Here is a 15,643-nt window from a genome sequence, read left to right on the forward strand (position 1 = left end):
CTTGAGATCACACGGTTACCGAACAATTCTCGCACAGCCGCCAATGGTTACTAAAATGGGGGTGTGTTTACTTGCTCAAGGTCACTGTCTCGCAGTGCTGCCACTTGCTCATGTCTGCCAATACGCACTTCAAAAATTCCTGTTTTTTTGGGTCACCCTGTAATTTTAAAAAAATGAAAATTCCATCATTGTTTCTTAAATGGCATGTTTTAAGGTTTCAATTACTATGAATAAAATATTTTTCTTCCATCACTCTTGGTTTTATTGGATTGTTGAAAAGTTCCCGTTTTTTTTGTGTCACCCTGTATTTAAGAACATGTTTGTATGGATTTGTTCAAGATTTTTTGAGAACATCATGATCTTTAACCTGCCATGTGTAATTGGTTTAAGGTTAGAATAATCATCATATGACCTGTTACTTGTATAAAAATGCAAAAACATAAGACTCATAAGTCTTTCACTCCTGCTTCCATGAACAAATGCATAAAGTGCCTCTATGTTTGAGTTTGATGGTGAATGATTCTCCAATCTCCCCACTGGCCAGGCTTTTGGATTCTGGCCTCTACTCGTTAGCTTGTTTGGCCCCAGAACCGTTATTTTACAAATCCTCCTCAATCTGAATTTGCTTTTGGGCCAAGATGACTACGTCACCCAGAATCCCCAGTGGTGGCTATTACTCAAAACTATTCATACAGAGGAGACGCAGAGCAGGATGGGAACATGATTTCAACATTGCTGAGGGCGAACAGCTGCAGCGTTCTGTTGTTTGAGGATGATAGATTTCCTTTTTTTGCTTCCTTTCACTTTTCTCAGTTCTCTATTTTCACCTCTCAGTTTTGATTTTGTTTCAGTTCTTCTCTGGATTTTTGTCTTATTTCAACTCTCCCTTCCTGTGTTACTCACTCTTCAGTCCAGGTTTCTTTCTACTTTCACACACACACAATTACACACAAGGGAGCCTGAGTCTGAAAATACATTCCCAGGAATATTAGTCCAAGGAATTTTAATAGGGGCCTTTCACATTGGGGCTTTGTAAAAAAATAACACCGACATGCTGTTAGTGTTCTATCACAATGAAACTGAGTATGTGTGTTTATGAACTGGTCCACTCCAAGTGTCACCACAATTGGAAATGTCCAGGGGTTATAAAAGCTGTTATTTGTGAAAATACATTAAACTTAGAACTATAATTTTCTGTTATATTTGGAAAAATAAACTGACAGCTCAGTGTGTGTGTGTGTGTGTGTGTGTGTGTGTTTGTGTTTGGTATGTTCCTGTGTCTTGAAGGTTGAAGATAAATAAATGATCTGTGACATGTTTTGTACAGCAACACATTTTTATGCAGACACTCACTCATATATGAAAACACCAGTTAGGGTATGAGTTTTTGGACCGTCTGACTTGTTTAACTTGCCCCATTTCTGTCTGTGCTTGTGAACATGTTGGCTGGTGCGTGTGTGTGTGTGTGTGTGTGTGTGTGTGTGTGTGCTGTATGTTAGTGGAGCAACATCTGGAAACAATAGAGCAGTAGATGCTGTCACTTTCCCTTTTACCTCGGGCTTTTGAGTGAGTTCTTAAACAAACACTCAATTCACTCACAGTAAATTACAGGAAGGCAATCTGAGCTGCAGACTTAGATATTTGGACTCTCACTGTCTCTCCTTTCCCTGACGCACACACACATACAGGCTTAAACTTGCCCAGAATTAATCAGTTTCTCCAGATGTAATTTTACCCCTGCGCTGGTAAATTACAGCCTAATGTAATCTAAGTGTAATTGTAAAACCAAATTACGACTAATTTTGATGTGAGTGGAGGTGCGTGTGCTTCTGTAAGTGTGTTTGTGTGTGAGGTGGTTCATAGCTGATGGGATGTGATTGATGGTACAGTAATGTTTACACAGTATAATCACTGTGTTTCCACTGTGGATTCAAAACAGTTTAGTGGTTGTGGAGCATTTTCTGATCCTAACCCAAAGTAACTGTTAAAAAACATATGCTAAACAGTGTCTGCACTACTTTAACGTATTGCAAGCACTCATTCTAATACCTTAGTGCCTGATAAAGCATTAAAAATTAAGTTGTATTTTTGGACAACAGGTGGCAGCATTGTTCAACCAATGGATGAAAACCACTCAGGCGATATTGACACAAGCCAATGTATGAACCCAAAAACCAATTAATTCATTAATATGTTAGCTCTGTCATATTAGTCTTACAGCATCTTAGTGTTTCTAGAGGTCACAGTGAAGCCGTATTCCTCACCTCATACTAGTCCTGCATCATGGTATGAAATATCTGCAACACTTTTCTTCTTATGTCACAGAGAACACACACAGAAATACACAAACTCATGGAAAACTACATCAGCATACTGGAAACCAAAATGTTTTTATTCATCTTCTGATACAAAAGTGTTTTTAAATAACAAACAAGTTAAAAATCATTTTGTCATGTTTGTACAAGGATAAATTAGCAATTTTCTTATAATACATTGATGACATCATCAAGACCATGAGTTTTCTACACAAAGAAACAGACTAAACCTTACAGGCTAAGATCAGTATAGGTGAAATAACACCAACACTGACTCACATCTGGACTTCTCAAAAACAAATATATATTTTTTACCAGTGGTTCTTAATCTTCATCAGGCCATGGCACATACACATTATGTTTGAAGGCACAACTACTCAGTGATTGTTTAGAGATGTCACCTGAACCTCTGGGAGATCGTGTGAGTTGAGACGGCCAAACTTTAAGACTGTTCTAGAGGGAAACTGCATTAGCTCAGAGGGGAGGTGGTCAGACCTTTAATTTAATTCACTGTAACTCAACGTAATGTTTGACTTTGGAAATCTAATAAGTGTGCCAAGGTATACTGGTCTGAGAAACACTGGAATTTAAGCTTCACCAGAAACCTAGACTGCAACGCAATATTGCAATTTGAGGAAAAGGCAGTCATAAATTGTGAAAGTGTTTTCTGTCCCATACTAAACATTAGGCTAAATACCAGTGGCAGGTATTCGAGACGCTATCTGGTTTCAGATAATACACAGGAGAGCAAAGCTTTGCATTGTTTAAGCCCTTTCACAGTAACCCCGAACCAGATTTTCTTTACTCAAATGGTGTAATGTGACACACACCACATATATTATACATTCAAAGACTCATTTATAGAGCTTTACAAGATAGATTGTCAGGCACATGAACTGTACACAGGAGAAACGGCAAGATTTGGTGTAAGAAATGGTGAGTCAGCCCATTCTACAAGCATCCAATCAGACGACTTACAAGATACAAAATGATAGATGATGTTAATAATCAACAAGATGTATGTGAAATTGTGTCTCTAAAGAACATTGTTTACATTAAATTTTTTCAGTGAGAACTTTGATTGTCTGGGAAATGAACTATGATGTAGTAGACGACGTTGAAAAGATACAGACAGGCAAGTGATGACCTTATCAAACTAAGAACTGAGAAGTTACCAGGAGACTGCGACAAATAGAGGAAAGGAGGAAGACAAAAATTAGCCAAGATACAGTCTATCATTGTTCCTATTAGTTTTTTTTTTTCATAATGGTCATGACATGCTTTCATGTAAACTGGTGGATAACATCCATGAGAACCAACTGTTTAAACCTGAAGTCCTCCTACAGCATGTGTGTATATGTGCATATATGCATGCATCCTATATTGCATAATGTGTCTCTTGGCAAGTGATTGTCTAATAACCTCTAATTCTTAGCCTGCCTTGGGGCCTGTGTTTGGAAAAGAGGGCAGAGGGAATAATTTCATTTCCTGGATTTCATGGCATATGCAGAGCTGGGTTTCCAAAAGCACTGCACACACCACTGGAAGTTAGTCATTCTCACAGACCACTGAGGTAAAACACACCGGCCTACATTTCCCAGATGCCTTACAGCTTCCACATTTATGGATCAATAAAAGGCACCCCTGGGATATTCCCAGGATTCATTGCAGTATGATTTCATGGATACCACAGATGTGTGTTAGCACTTGAAACCAAGTACTTCAGTTGAATCTACATACAGGTATATAAATAAATGTCATTGTGTTTTTCTTTTTGCTCCTGCCTTCAAAATACTTGTAGAGTGATTTTAGTTTTTTGGTGTGTTTTAGAAACTTGGGGAAAAAAAGTAGTGTTTCAAATTTGGACACTTCAGTGAAAACTTCATAAATGGCTGATAATATACATTTCACCAAGCTCTCACAGAGGATACTGCTTGATTCAGTAACATATAGCACTTAGTCCTGGTGAGGTGTCAGTGCTGCAGTGTGAAAATGAATACTGGCCAAAGCGGCCTGGTTAGATGCTCTGTGCATGTTACTGCACTGGTTTTATCTTTTGGTGTACTCCCACAACAACCTGCTAATGCACTTGTGACAAGCATGGACACTTCACATATTGAACATTAATAGAGTGCATTATCACAGCATCAAACTGCTTTCCCAAAAACATCAGAGCAATCAAATCATTGACTTATTGTATATAATTTACAAAAATGTCAAAGGCTAGTGAAATGTAAACACAGTGCACGTTTAAGGCCACATGTACATACTTTTTTTTGTCCAATTTTCATAGGTACCCAAGTTGTCAGATGCTTTCGGGAAATGTCAGTCTACATCTGTATAATATCTGCACTGAGACCCTCCAGTGTAAAAATCAAAACTTTAAAAGACCCTTAAAGGACAGAAGGATCTGTGTGTCCAGCAGGTTTAGTCTCTTCTGCTGAGGGATCTGGAGAAAAGAGAGACAGAGGTAGACATGGTGCTACACAGCTTTTAGATGAGTCTGGATTTAGATGCTTTGTTTTCTGCCTTTTCCATCTCTCCATCTCCTTCATTGTGTTTCTCTCTCCTTCTCTCTGGGCAGCAACAGTCTAACAGAGGTAGAGAGGCTACTTTTGCTACTTATGTGCGGATCAGTCCTCCCCTTGTCTCCTCCTTAACCCCCAGACCTTAGGGTGATATAAACCCCCCTGTTAGAGGCACACAGTTAGAGGACCTAAGGCCTGCTCATGGACTCTCAGAGAGCTTTTTTGATGCCGTTACATCCTGGAGCTTCTTTCAGAGGCTCCTGCTATGTGGACATGACACACTGTTTCTCATTTCGTGTGCTCCACGTCCTTGTTTGGCACCATGAGTTTCTGTATGTGAGAAAGAAGCGGGTGGAAGTCTTTCCTTTCCATTTTCTCTGCCGTTCATCTTACACCACCGTCTCATTGCCTTTCCCTGGTTTGATCCAACCTTCTCCCGGTGCCCTCTTGCCCCCGCGACTTGCCCGACTGTCCCTGAGCAGGCGGGCGGAGCAGCGTTGCCACGTGTGGAGGGTCTTTGCTGACCAGATCCACATGCCTGACGTGATTCCCACAAGAAGTGACATAAAGATTCGGAGCATTTCTGAGGCCACATATGAGTCTCTGGTACTGGCCCTGAACTCCCCCCAGTTTGAGAGTTGATAGAGGTAACAGCCAATGACAGTAGAGGCTGGGACGGTGTAGAGAACAGAAAACACCCCAATCTTCACCATCAAACGCTCCAGCTTGTCTGTCTTGGCGCCGTCTTTCTGCAGATTGGAGCGGATCTTGAAAAGAGCCACTAATCCGGCACAGATAAACAGGGTGCCTGAGGAGGCAAAGCAAGAAATAAATGTTGCATCACAGTAGAAAAGAGAGATACACTGTAGGTCATATCTCACAAATGTTTCATCATTATTTCGATTTTTCATGATGTTTTTCAATCAGTTACTTTATATCATTACTCTCTGTTTTTGTTATAATTAGTGCATGTAAAATCAATAAATAAAAATCTGCTGGGGGTCAAAAGCATCCAGTTTTCATCAATAATAGATGGACCTTTTTGAGTTCATGTTGACCCTATAAATTCAGAAGACAGATAAGTACAAATAGTGTTTATTTCAAAATTAGGATGTTAAATGGTAAATGACACCAGAATAAAATGATTTTGCGAAGCTTGTAAGTGCTACTATTATAACGTTCAGAATATAAACTGCAATTTGTATTTAAGAAAAATGAATGCAAGATAACTGTAATTTCCTAAAATGATAATCTGTTTAAAAGGAAAACACTGGATCAAAAATGAAAAATGTGGATATGTAAAAAGGAATCAGATGTTTATGAAACACAAGCAGGAGATAAATGATGACACAAAAATTGCAAAAAGACTGATGCAGAAAATCAACAGTCAGTGTTCATACAATCAATTGGTAAAAAAATTGGATGAAAACTCTGTGAAGACACGTTGGAAATGTTGTCCCTGTAGGTAATAACATGGTTTTGTTCTTGTGCCAAAGTGCCTCAGGCATTTTTCTAATAATTTTTTACATTTTACATTTTTTCCTATTTATTTATTTTCCTATTTATTTATTTTTATTTCGAACATGCAAAGAAAAATAAGACAAAACAAAGCAAATTAAAGCATAAACAAAATAACATTTAAATGGACAGAATCTATCTTCAAGCACATACAAGTCTGAGAATTGCCTGGCCGAAAAGGAGTAGGAAGAAGTATAAACTTATTTTTTAACATTGATCATTGATTATATGTGACAGTGTGTTTGACTTTTTTATATTTTTAATAACAGATTTCTTTTTAGGGGAAACAAGTTAATATTTTGCTATAGTTGGTCTTTCTCACAATGTTTATTCAGTAGACCTCATATGTTAAAAAATATTGATAGGATGAGGGTTAAAGATGTACCTGCATACAAATTAATGTCTAATAATTACCTATTAGAAGGTATGTAGCAAGCGGTGCCACCACAAAGCCTGTGAGCGCCTCCTGCTGCTGGTTGCCAACATAGCAGAGTCCGGTCAGGTCGTCTGCATCCACCAGCCTCATTATGAGGATCACGATGGTTTTTACAGCTGGGATGGCCCAGGCTGCTATGTGGAAGTAGGAGCTGTGCATTTCAATAGCCTCATGTCCCCACTTGAGCCCGGCCGCCAAGAACCAAGTCAGAGTCAGAATCACCCACCTGAAGGAGAGGAAGCGAGAGGAGGATAAATGTACAGACATCAGCAACAGTTTAATGGTCCAGACAAACCTCAACATTTAACAAACGTTTGGTTTACACAAGCTGCGGTATTTTTTCAGCTAGCTTAATTATGAGATAAAACCATGCCAATTCCACGTTACGTAGGGCTGTGGTTACATTTCAGGAAAAGTGAGGTCCTTAGGCTTTGCACCCTGTTAATTTTCTAAATGGGAACAATGAACACAAACAGGAAACTGAGGGCAAAGTGAAAAGGAAGAAAAAGTGCTGTGACAGCGGTATGTTTCCACTGCAACTGACATGCAGAGGACACTCGAGTCTAATATTTAGAAAGGCTGCCTTTGTGTGTGGAAATTAATCCATCTAGTAAAGGGTTTATGAGACAGGACAGAGTTTAAAGAAAACAGGATGTAAGTCTTGTGTTCCAATTGTTCCACCAAAGCGCATTCACAACAGCTGATGACAAAGGTAAAAGTGGGACAAAGATGTAAAAATGCTCTGTGTGTGTCTGTAGATCAGTACTGACCATAGTGAGGAGGCCATGCCGAAGAAATAGAGCAGGAGGAAGACTATGGCACAACCAGTGCTCTTTAACCCTTCTTGCACTAGAATTGGTACAGCTGCAGCATCTAGGTCACAGGAAACACGTTCCCTCCCCAGAGTCAAACGTACCTGCAGGGACAAATTCACACAATGGAGGAAAAAGAAAGAAATGAGGGGTGGAGGCTTTTGTTAATCACATAAAAAGAAAGGAAAGGAAGCATTACCTGCTACACTTTAAATCGGACACAGACTGAAATGGTGATTCTTACCAGGTAGGCAACACTGTAAAGATTACAGCACATAGACAGGAAGATGATGGGCCTTTCAGGGTAGGAGAAACGCTGTGAATCCAACAGGAAAGTCAGGACTGTGAGAGTGGTTGAGAGGAAGCAAAGCACAGCCCACACCGCCATCCATGCATCTGTGAAGACTTTGGCCCCTCGGCGGTAGAGCCCGCTGTCGTAGCCACACTGCAGAGCGCAACTATCAGTCTGTTTCAACCAGGTGTACTGATCAGGGGCAGAGCCAAGGGCCTGACACTCCTCCTGGTGAGGGGGGTGGCGGACAGGGTGGTAGGGTTGGTCCTCGTCCCCTGGACCCTCCATACACATGTGGTTATGGTCATTCTGAGGTGGGAACAGGCTGCAGTTCAGCACCTGGAAAGGAGGCAGGATAGGAAATGTTGACGATAAACAATATGTGTGTAATGTTTTCCACATGTGAAAGTTATGTTTCCTGAAGCAGGATCCCTTCTTGTAACATTGGCCAAGTTTCTCGACTCACCTCGGGCCAAATGAAGCCAAACTCGTGCAACACTGGAAGGCATTTCCTCTTCACAGAGAGACACATGCTTCCACATGGACCGATGGGGATAGGAACCTTATCTGTGCACATTGGCACATACACTGAGCACAGGAAGAACTGGAGACAAAGATAAAAATGGTTAGGATTGAATGAAGTTGAGCATTTTGTTCTAAGTGTCTGGACTGATTTGTGTTTGGAGAAAAGGGATGACAAAAAGAAAAAAACAAAACCTGAAGCTGAACTGATCCTGGTGTAGATGTGTTTGTATTAATTCATGGGTTGTGGTTATTTAAAGACAGGATGCAGAAAACACAGAAGAGTAACATGAAGATTAAAAAATATGATATTAGGATGTCGTAACTGTAGCTGTTGTTTCCTGTGGGCCTATTTTTGTATGAATTTCAACAGAATTACACCTACTAGATGGCTACACCCTGCACTCATACATGTAGATCCTCAGATTACTTTTACCACCCTACTGTTTCCTCTGCCTTTACTCTCTCTACATTGCATCACCTTTTGAGGGATGGGCCTCTATTTTCATTTCTAATAAGAAACGTCACAACCCAAGTCAAGACGCCACAGCCAGCACTAACCAGCTTCAAGGTTAGAGATACAACTGCGTCTTTAAAAACAATCTGTGGACTTAACAACAGTGAGGGCATGTGCCATGTAATGCTCCATAATCCTCCCTAATCCGAGGATCAGTTTTCTCTGTCTCATAGCAATAGTTTTGAAATAGATATGTTAGTCAGATACTGAAAAGATTGAAGTCACATTTGACCGTTTGAGATGGTGGTGATGGGAGGGAGGAAACGTTTTATGCAACCTCTGAGGTTACAAAAGGTTGCAATTTTAAGTGATTTCATGCTTTTACAGTGAAATCTGTTTGAAGGAAGAGTGTAAAATTGTGCCAGGCTCATGATATGAAAATACACAGAGAAGGAAAATACATTTCTCTCAGCTACCTTCAATTAAATGAAATAAACATTGTGCTCCAGGGGATTAGATGGAGTAGTAGACAGTTGTAAATACAAAAATGTGCAACAGTAGACTGCCATTTTCATTTTAAAAACATCTAAATATTTATTGGGTCATAATAAGAACAAAATGTTTCGGGTTTGCAGCCTTGATCCAGCGACAGAGAAAATCCCTTCTTGAAATCAGCTCTTGAACGCAGCCCAAATAAAACATGAATTCAAGAAGGGTGTTGAGGCTGAGAAATACAGTAAATACACTGGAAAAAGTTGTGTCTTATTTTCTATGAGAATTTCTTTGAAAAGTAGACTTTTAGGGGAGAGTCACTGCACTATAAAAATCACAACCACAACTGATCATTTGCACAGAAAGAAAAAAATAGAATTTGTGAGTCACTGCTTTGTGACAAATCAGCAGATAAAACGTTTTCAGCAGATGATTGTACTCGATAAACAGACTTGTCTTTTGATTAAACAATGATCTCATCAATAACTTCAGTGGATTACTGACTCCAGGGAAGTATGGATGTTGAAGGGGGACTTCATTAAAACCCAATTTCTAGCACTGTTCTCTGATCAGTATCTGGGCTGTAACACAGCGTTACCACAGTAACTAAAGCAGACTGGCTGTTGTGGAAAAAGTATTATGTTTCTAACAGTGAATCTTCGTTCCCATAGTGATCCAGAATTATTATAGTTGTCCTGAGAAAATTAGGTTGCATTAAAGAAGTTTAGTTTCTTTTTACAATAATTTTCTTTCTTTCTTTTTTTTTTTTTTAAATCCCTAAGATGTTAAATGTAATGTGAGATAAAGCAACTGCTGATATTTTTCTCAGCTACCAGTGACAGTAACGTATTCTGGGTATTTTGTGCGACCGTTGGTAATCTGAGCGCTGTCACTTCACAGCTAAAAGCTGCTCTGGTTACCAGTCAGGAAGCCTCCCATTAGAGCAAATGTTAGGGGATATGGTTTCCCTTTCCCCTTTCCTCCCTCTTTAGCAATGTGTGTCTGTGTGTGTGTATGGGTGGTTGTGTGTGAGAAAGAGCGAGGAGAGGAGGGGGGTGTCAGCTAATCTTACAGGACAGTTTTCAGCTGGAGCAGGACAGTTTGGTTTTATGCTGCAGTTGCTCCTTGTTCTGTCGTTCTGCTTCACACACATGCACACAGATTTCTGCAGCAACGGACACTTCCATTTGCTCTAATCCACCGAAAATTTCCGTCACCTGAGATGCGCCAGTTGTATCAGCGACTACCTTAAAACAACTTCCTTCAGCATCTGTGAATGTATGTTATCTGTGGAGGTCTGACTGAGATAGAACACACACATCATTTCATACAGAAATTCTTCCACTGCCAATCACTACTACTTCAAAAACCATCCATCATCTGAGTTGTGTCTCGTTCTTATAATAGGCTAATGGAAAATCTCAGACATAAACAGGACCAGTCTAATTTTTCTTACATGGTTCAGGAGACAAACAAGCAGCATTTGTCTTAGGACACTGAGGGCACCATTGTTAACAGGAGGACAGTACAGTATATAGCACTGAAGACTCAGCTGTTGCAGTGTGGGGCATGAACTCAGAATGTCAACAGACAGAGGGGGCTTTTTCATTGAAATTAGAGGGACAGCTTGGCCCAACAGGAAGGCAGCCAGGAAGGATGGGACCCTCTCCATTTATAGTATTTTAATAGAATGAACCTACATGCGCCTACTATCAGTGGCACCATCAGTCTGAGCAGTTCTCAATAGTCAACTATTACTGAGCTCCCTGTCATGTGCTCTGGAACCACGACACACACACACACACACACACACACACACACACACACACACACACACACACACACACACACACAAATATAGCAGACTACCTCGATTTATCCATGCCTTTTTGAGTCCAGGATCAAGTTCCTAAATGTGTGCATGTGCGTGTAACAGTTTGACCGTCTGCTTTTAATAACGCAGCCTAGAGTCTATTAAATTCTACAGTAAAAACACAGATCTGGATATGCGTTCCGTGCGTCTCACATCAGCCATCGGTACCTTGAGTTGACTGGAGCAGCCGTACTGTATGAGCGGCGTGAACGTGGTCAGCTGCAGCTCTGCGTCCGACTGCAGCACATTCCCCACCAGATTGGGCATCTTGGTGACGTTGTACCCAAGACCCTGGCACATGCTGATCCGGATCGGGTCGCAGGTCATCTCCTCTACCTCGTCGCCGAACGCATGAACCCCGACCAACCCGGACAAGAGGAGCAGGGCTGCCCCGGTGAGCGACACCACCATCCCGGGCATGGTCACCACCGCGTCACGGAGCGGCTGTGCGCTTGGAGGTGTTTGCGGTCAAATATCTCCTCAAGCGCAAAGTTAGGAGCGCGTGTTTAGTCCAGCAGCGTGTAGTCCGTGCGTCTCGGAGGCTATAGTATCCCACTCCGATCCATTCAATAGATTAAAATATCCAAAACGCAGCAATGGATCACCTACAGATCTGTGCGTAAAAGGCGCACGTAGTCATTTAAAACTTGCCGATCTCAGATTAAAAGCATACGTCTGAGTAAATCCTCTTTCTTTTTTCTTTCTTGTATCGTTTCCCGTTAGTGGCTCCGTAGAGAAGCGCAGCCCAAACACAACGTTGGGGTTTTGCGCCTACTGCCTGCAAGCGTCCGGCACTAAAGTTTATTGTGTCTGTGAGGAGAGACTATTTTGCCCGTCCGGAGGAGAGCCGACCAATCCCTGCAAGAGAGTTGGGTTTCCCTGACCAACCCCTGACCAGGAGGCGGGACTCGGGAGAAAAATAGGGGAGAGAGCCTCATCTCCTCCCCTCTGCTCTTCAATCTTCTCCCCTTTCCCCCTCACCCCTCAGTTTCTCCAATTTCTTCTGCATTTTGCCACATCCCTTATTTTATTCCCTCTTATATCCGTTTTTTTTTTTTTTTTTTTTTTTTTTAATTCTGTCCTATGGTTTAGTCTTTCAACTCCTCTCATCCTGCAAAGAAAATGTGACATTTTCCAACTAATTTTGACAATATCCAGAACATGTAGTTACACCAGCTGATGTGGCTTACATATATTTTTATTGGCTGTATTTTTAGAAAGTATAAGCATCTGAAAAGTGAATTTTTCTTTCAGTGTGTAAAATGTGCATGTGTGTATTTTAATGTTATACTTAAAGTCCTTAGTGGTCTTTTAAGGCCGTCTGGAACCTCACCACAGGTTCCACTCCCCTTCTCTAAAGCCCCATCAGCTCTAAGTGCTCATGACATTGTAATTGAAAGTAGGGCCTTAAGTGATGCTGAAGCATTGGAAATCTGTTTTGCATTGCAATGAATGCACATACTGGACAGGTTTTGTTTGCTCGTGGCACCCTGGGAGAAGACTTCTCTTTTACAGCATGAAACTTGCAGTGAAGAGTGTTGTTTTGGCTTTTCTGTGTTGTGTGGACCTGTGTGAGAAAGTGCTCACATTTGTTGCACACACTTAAGAGGTAAAAAGCTCAAGTAAGACTTAATATGTGCTTTCTTTTAGGTGATGTGTACAATTCAGAGACTGTCTAAACAGCTGCCAGGTGTAATCAAACTCAACTTAAGGGGAGGATAGACAGCAAAAATATAGAAATGCAACCCATGGTCCTATACTCTACTTTTCCTAGAGTGTAAATTATAGTGATTGAAAGTCAAACATGACACGGTTTCCATATTTAATTCATTCTATATTCAACCTGTAAGTGATTTCTGAAACCAGACACTTTTTCTGGTTATGCTCAACAGCAAATCGGCAATAAAGTTTTGTGTTTTGACCATTTAAAACAACTGAAAATGGGCAAGATAACTGCTCTGACATTCCTTACATGACCCAAACACACACTCAGATACACATTCATCTCCCACGCAGACATAAACAGTGAGGAAGTGCCTCTGGACCTCAAAATATGTGCCTCTCCTCATTTCATACCTAATCTATTTTCAACTGACTGTAGATGTATAAAGTGGGCAAACATGAGCAAAGTCAAAGAAAAGTACTCTTAAATTTTACACTTTGTGCATTTGTTTTAATTTAATGGAATATGCCAAACTGGAAACAAATGGTGTAGAAATACCCAAACATTTACACATTTTAGGCATCAGTTCTAATCCACGTTTCTCTTACTATTTCACCTGGGATGCTAATATCAAGTTTCTGTAGGGAGTTGCTGTTGATAAGCGAGTCATATAATTACTCTTAGTATGAAAACATTGGTAGTTGGTTTGGCTTGTCTCATTGTGTTTCAATGCTTTCTCTCCTAGATTATAGTGTGATATTTGACCAAATCCACTGTGACAATTGATTGGCAGCAGCAATGACCTCCCTCCCTCCACCCGGCCACCCTACCCCCAACACACACAGCATCCCCCTCTGCCGCTCTTCGGCTGAACCCGGGGTCAGGACCTCAAGTAATTAGCACTGAGCTGAAACAATAGAGTGTGCCCTGGAGCTGATGGTTATCAGGGGCGGTGTGTGTGTGTGTGTGTGTGTGTGTGTGTGTGTGTGTGTGTGTGTGTGTGTGTGTGGGTATGTGCATATGCATGAAAAAGAATGAATGGATAAGAACATAAAACAGAAAGAGTGAAACCGAACTCACTTTAGAACTTTAAAACTGCTATTTACAGATTTAGTGAAGTAGAGTAATGACCATCTTTTCAGGTCACTGATTGGCAGCACTTGAACGACTCACTAGAATAATTTAATTACAGTTACGAACAATGACAAAAGTAAAAGTCAGGAGAGTATGAACTGTGAGGCAACAGCCCATTATCGGTGGGAGCTACCGGCACACTCCATGCCCTCTGTTTACTTTGACAGTAGAGTGTGAATAGCAGGGGAGAGCAGACAACGTGTTGGAATTGACAGACTAATGACCATCACACTGAGTAGATAATGACCACTAAGCCATAAAACTACTGAGTTAATTATCAAAGAAAGGGCTTTCCCCAATAATATTTACATTCCCCAAATGACAAATGGCAGGTCAGCAAATAAGACAGAAAAAGACCTCACTATATGAGGTTCCATGTTACATCTGTCTCCGGCTGTTCATAATAAATTATTTTCGTACGTTTGTGTTGGTTTTGATGAATCCACAGGGAGTATATTTTCTGGCCAGTGTAATTCTATGCACAAACCACTTTCTGACCAAACCGACAATCAGCTGCAGGAGGAAGTCGGGCTGCCAATATTCGCTTTGGTGTAAGCATAACACAAACATTTATGTTGACCAGTTAATTGATGGTGACTGCAAGGCAAACAGCCTTTGCAGCCTTTCTGGACGCAGCAACTACACTACCAAAATATATTAAAAAATATGACGTGGATAGTGGGAAGTGGTATGTTGAGGAGGGTTCAGGAATCTCAGTCGTGCATGTCACCGATGGTAACAGTCAGACCAGATACACTGATAATATGTTCATGCATAGAGTGTTTCAAAACATTCCATATCAGTTCTACATATTTTTCTGGCTTTATCTGTGTTGTAAGCTTTGAGAGTTGACATTTCATGAACTATTTTTAACCATGTAAACACACTGAGACACAGATGTGTAACAACTTAATCAATTACAGTCATTAGATTAGATTTAAAAGCTGCACAGTTAGTGTGAAGCCCGTGTGAGTTTGTTTTGCAGTCCAGTAAGGCTGATTTCCACCGCTGTAGGCCAAGCAAAAATAGTCAGGGCTTTCTAATTATCTATGCCACAGAGTTTCCTCCCACACAACGTTCATGTGATTCTTTTTTCTTAGAGAAAACACTCAATGGTCTGGTTTTCCTTTCTAAATTACCCACCCTTACTAACATTTTGATGGTTTAATGCTTAAGAACCCTGCCTTTGGAAGGACATGTGCCCTGCCTGGCCTGGCCTCAAACCTCCCCACAGTCTTCCGTAATCCCCACTTTGCATCACTACCACCTTTGTTTCTTCCGTAAAAACTAACTTAACACCACCTTCATTCTGTTTTGTCCATATGTATTACCAACATTAGAGATAAAGCCTCGCTTAAATCACAGTCTCTGCTTGTGTAATGTCTTGTTTAAAGCATCAATCAATTTGATTTGTGATTATTAATGAGGTAGTCTGACTGCAGAGGACAGCTGTACTCAGTGATGCTAAAATCAGCCAGTGTGAACAAGGACTCTGTCTGTTTGTAGTGATGTAATACCAGCTGCTCAAAATTAATTTAGAATATCTGATGCCTCCAGACTATTTAATTTCACATTTTTTTTCTATTTTTTTTTTTTGTCAT

General features: G+C 40.7%; 1 protein-coding gene across 1 annotated transcript; it reads right to left on the bottom strand.

The window, feature by feature from the left end:
- Positions 1-2,361: 2,361 nt before the first annotated feature.
- fzd4 (frizzled class receptor 4) lies at positions 2,362-12,060 on the bottom strand. Its single transcript, XM_030152816.1, has 6 exons — positions 11,414-12,060; positions 8,368-8,505; positions 7,854-8,240; positions 7,568-7,713; positions 6,776-7,023; positions 2,362-5,651 (listed from the first exon to the last, which is right to left on the bottom strand). The coding sequence occupies exons 1-6, from the start codon at positions 11,663-11,665 to the stop codon at positions 5,233-5,235; spliced, it is 1,590 nt and encodes a 529-aa protein (XP_030008676.1). The 5' UTR covers positions 11,666-12,060; the 3' UTR covers positions 2,362-5,232.
- Between the last annotated feature and the right edge of the window lie 3,583 nt (positions 12,061-15,643).

The sequence above is a fragment of the Sphaeramia orbicularis genome, chromosome 13, assembly GCF_902148855.1.
Source record: "Sphaeramia orbicularis chromosome 13, fSphaOr1.1, whole genome shotgun sequence".
Taxonomy (NCBI): Eukaryota; Metazoa; Chordata; class Actinopteri; order Kurtiformes; family Apogonidae; genus Sphaeramia; species Sphaeramia orbicularis.

Excerpts from the sequence above, each read along its gene's own strand:
- fzd4 (XM_030152816.1), bottom strand. The coding sequence starts at position 11,665 with ATGCCCGGGATGGTGGTGTCGCTCACCGGGGCAGCCCTGCTCCTCTTG. Across the intron at positions 7,024-7,567 it reads GGCATGGCCTCCTCACTATG|GTGGGTGATTCTGACTCTGA; the intron begins GTCAGTACTGAT and ends CCTCTCCTTCAG. Across the intron at positions 5,652-6,775 it reads TGCTACATACCTTCTAATAG|GCACCCTGTTTATCTGTGCC; the intron begins GTAATTATTAGA and ends TTGCCTCCTCAG.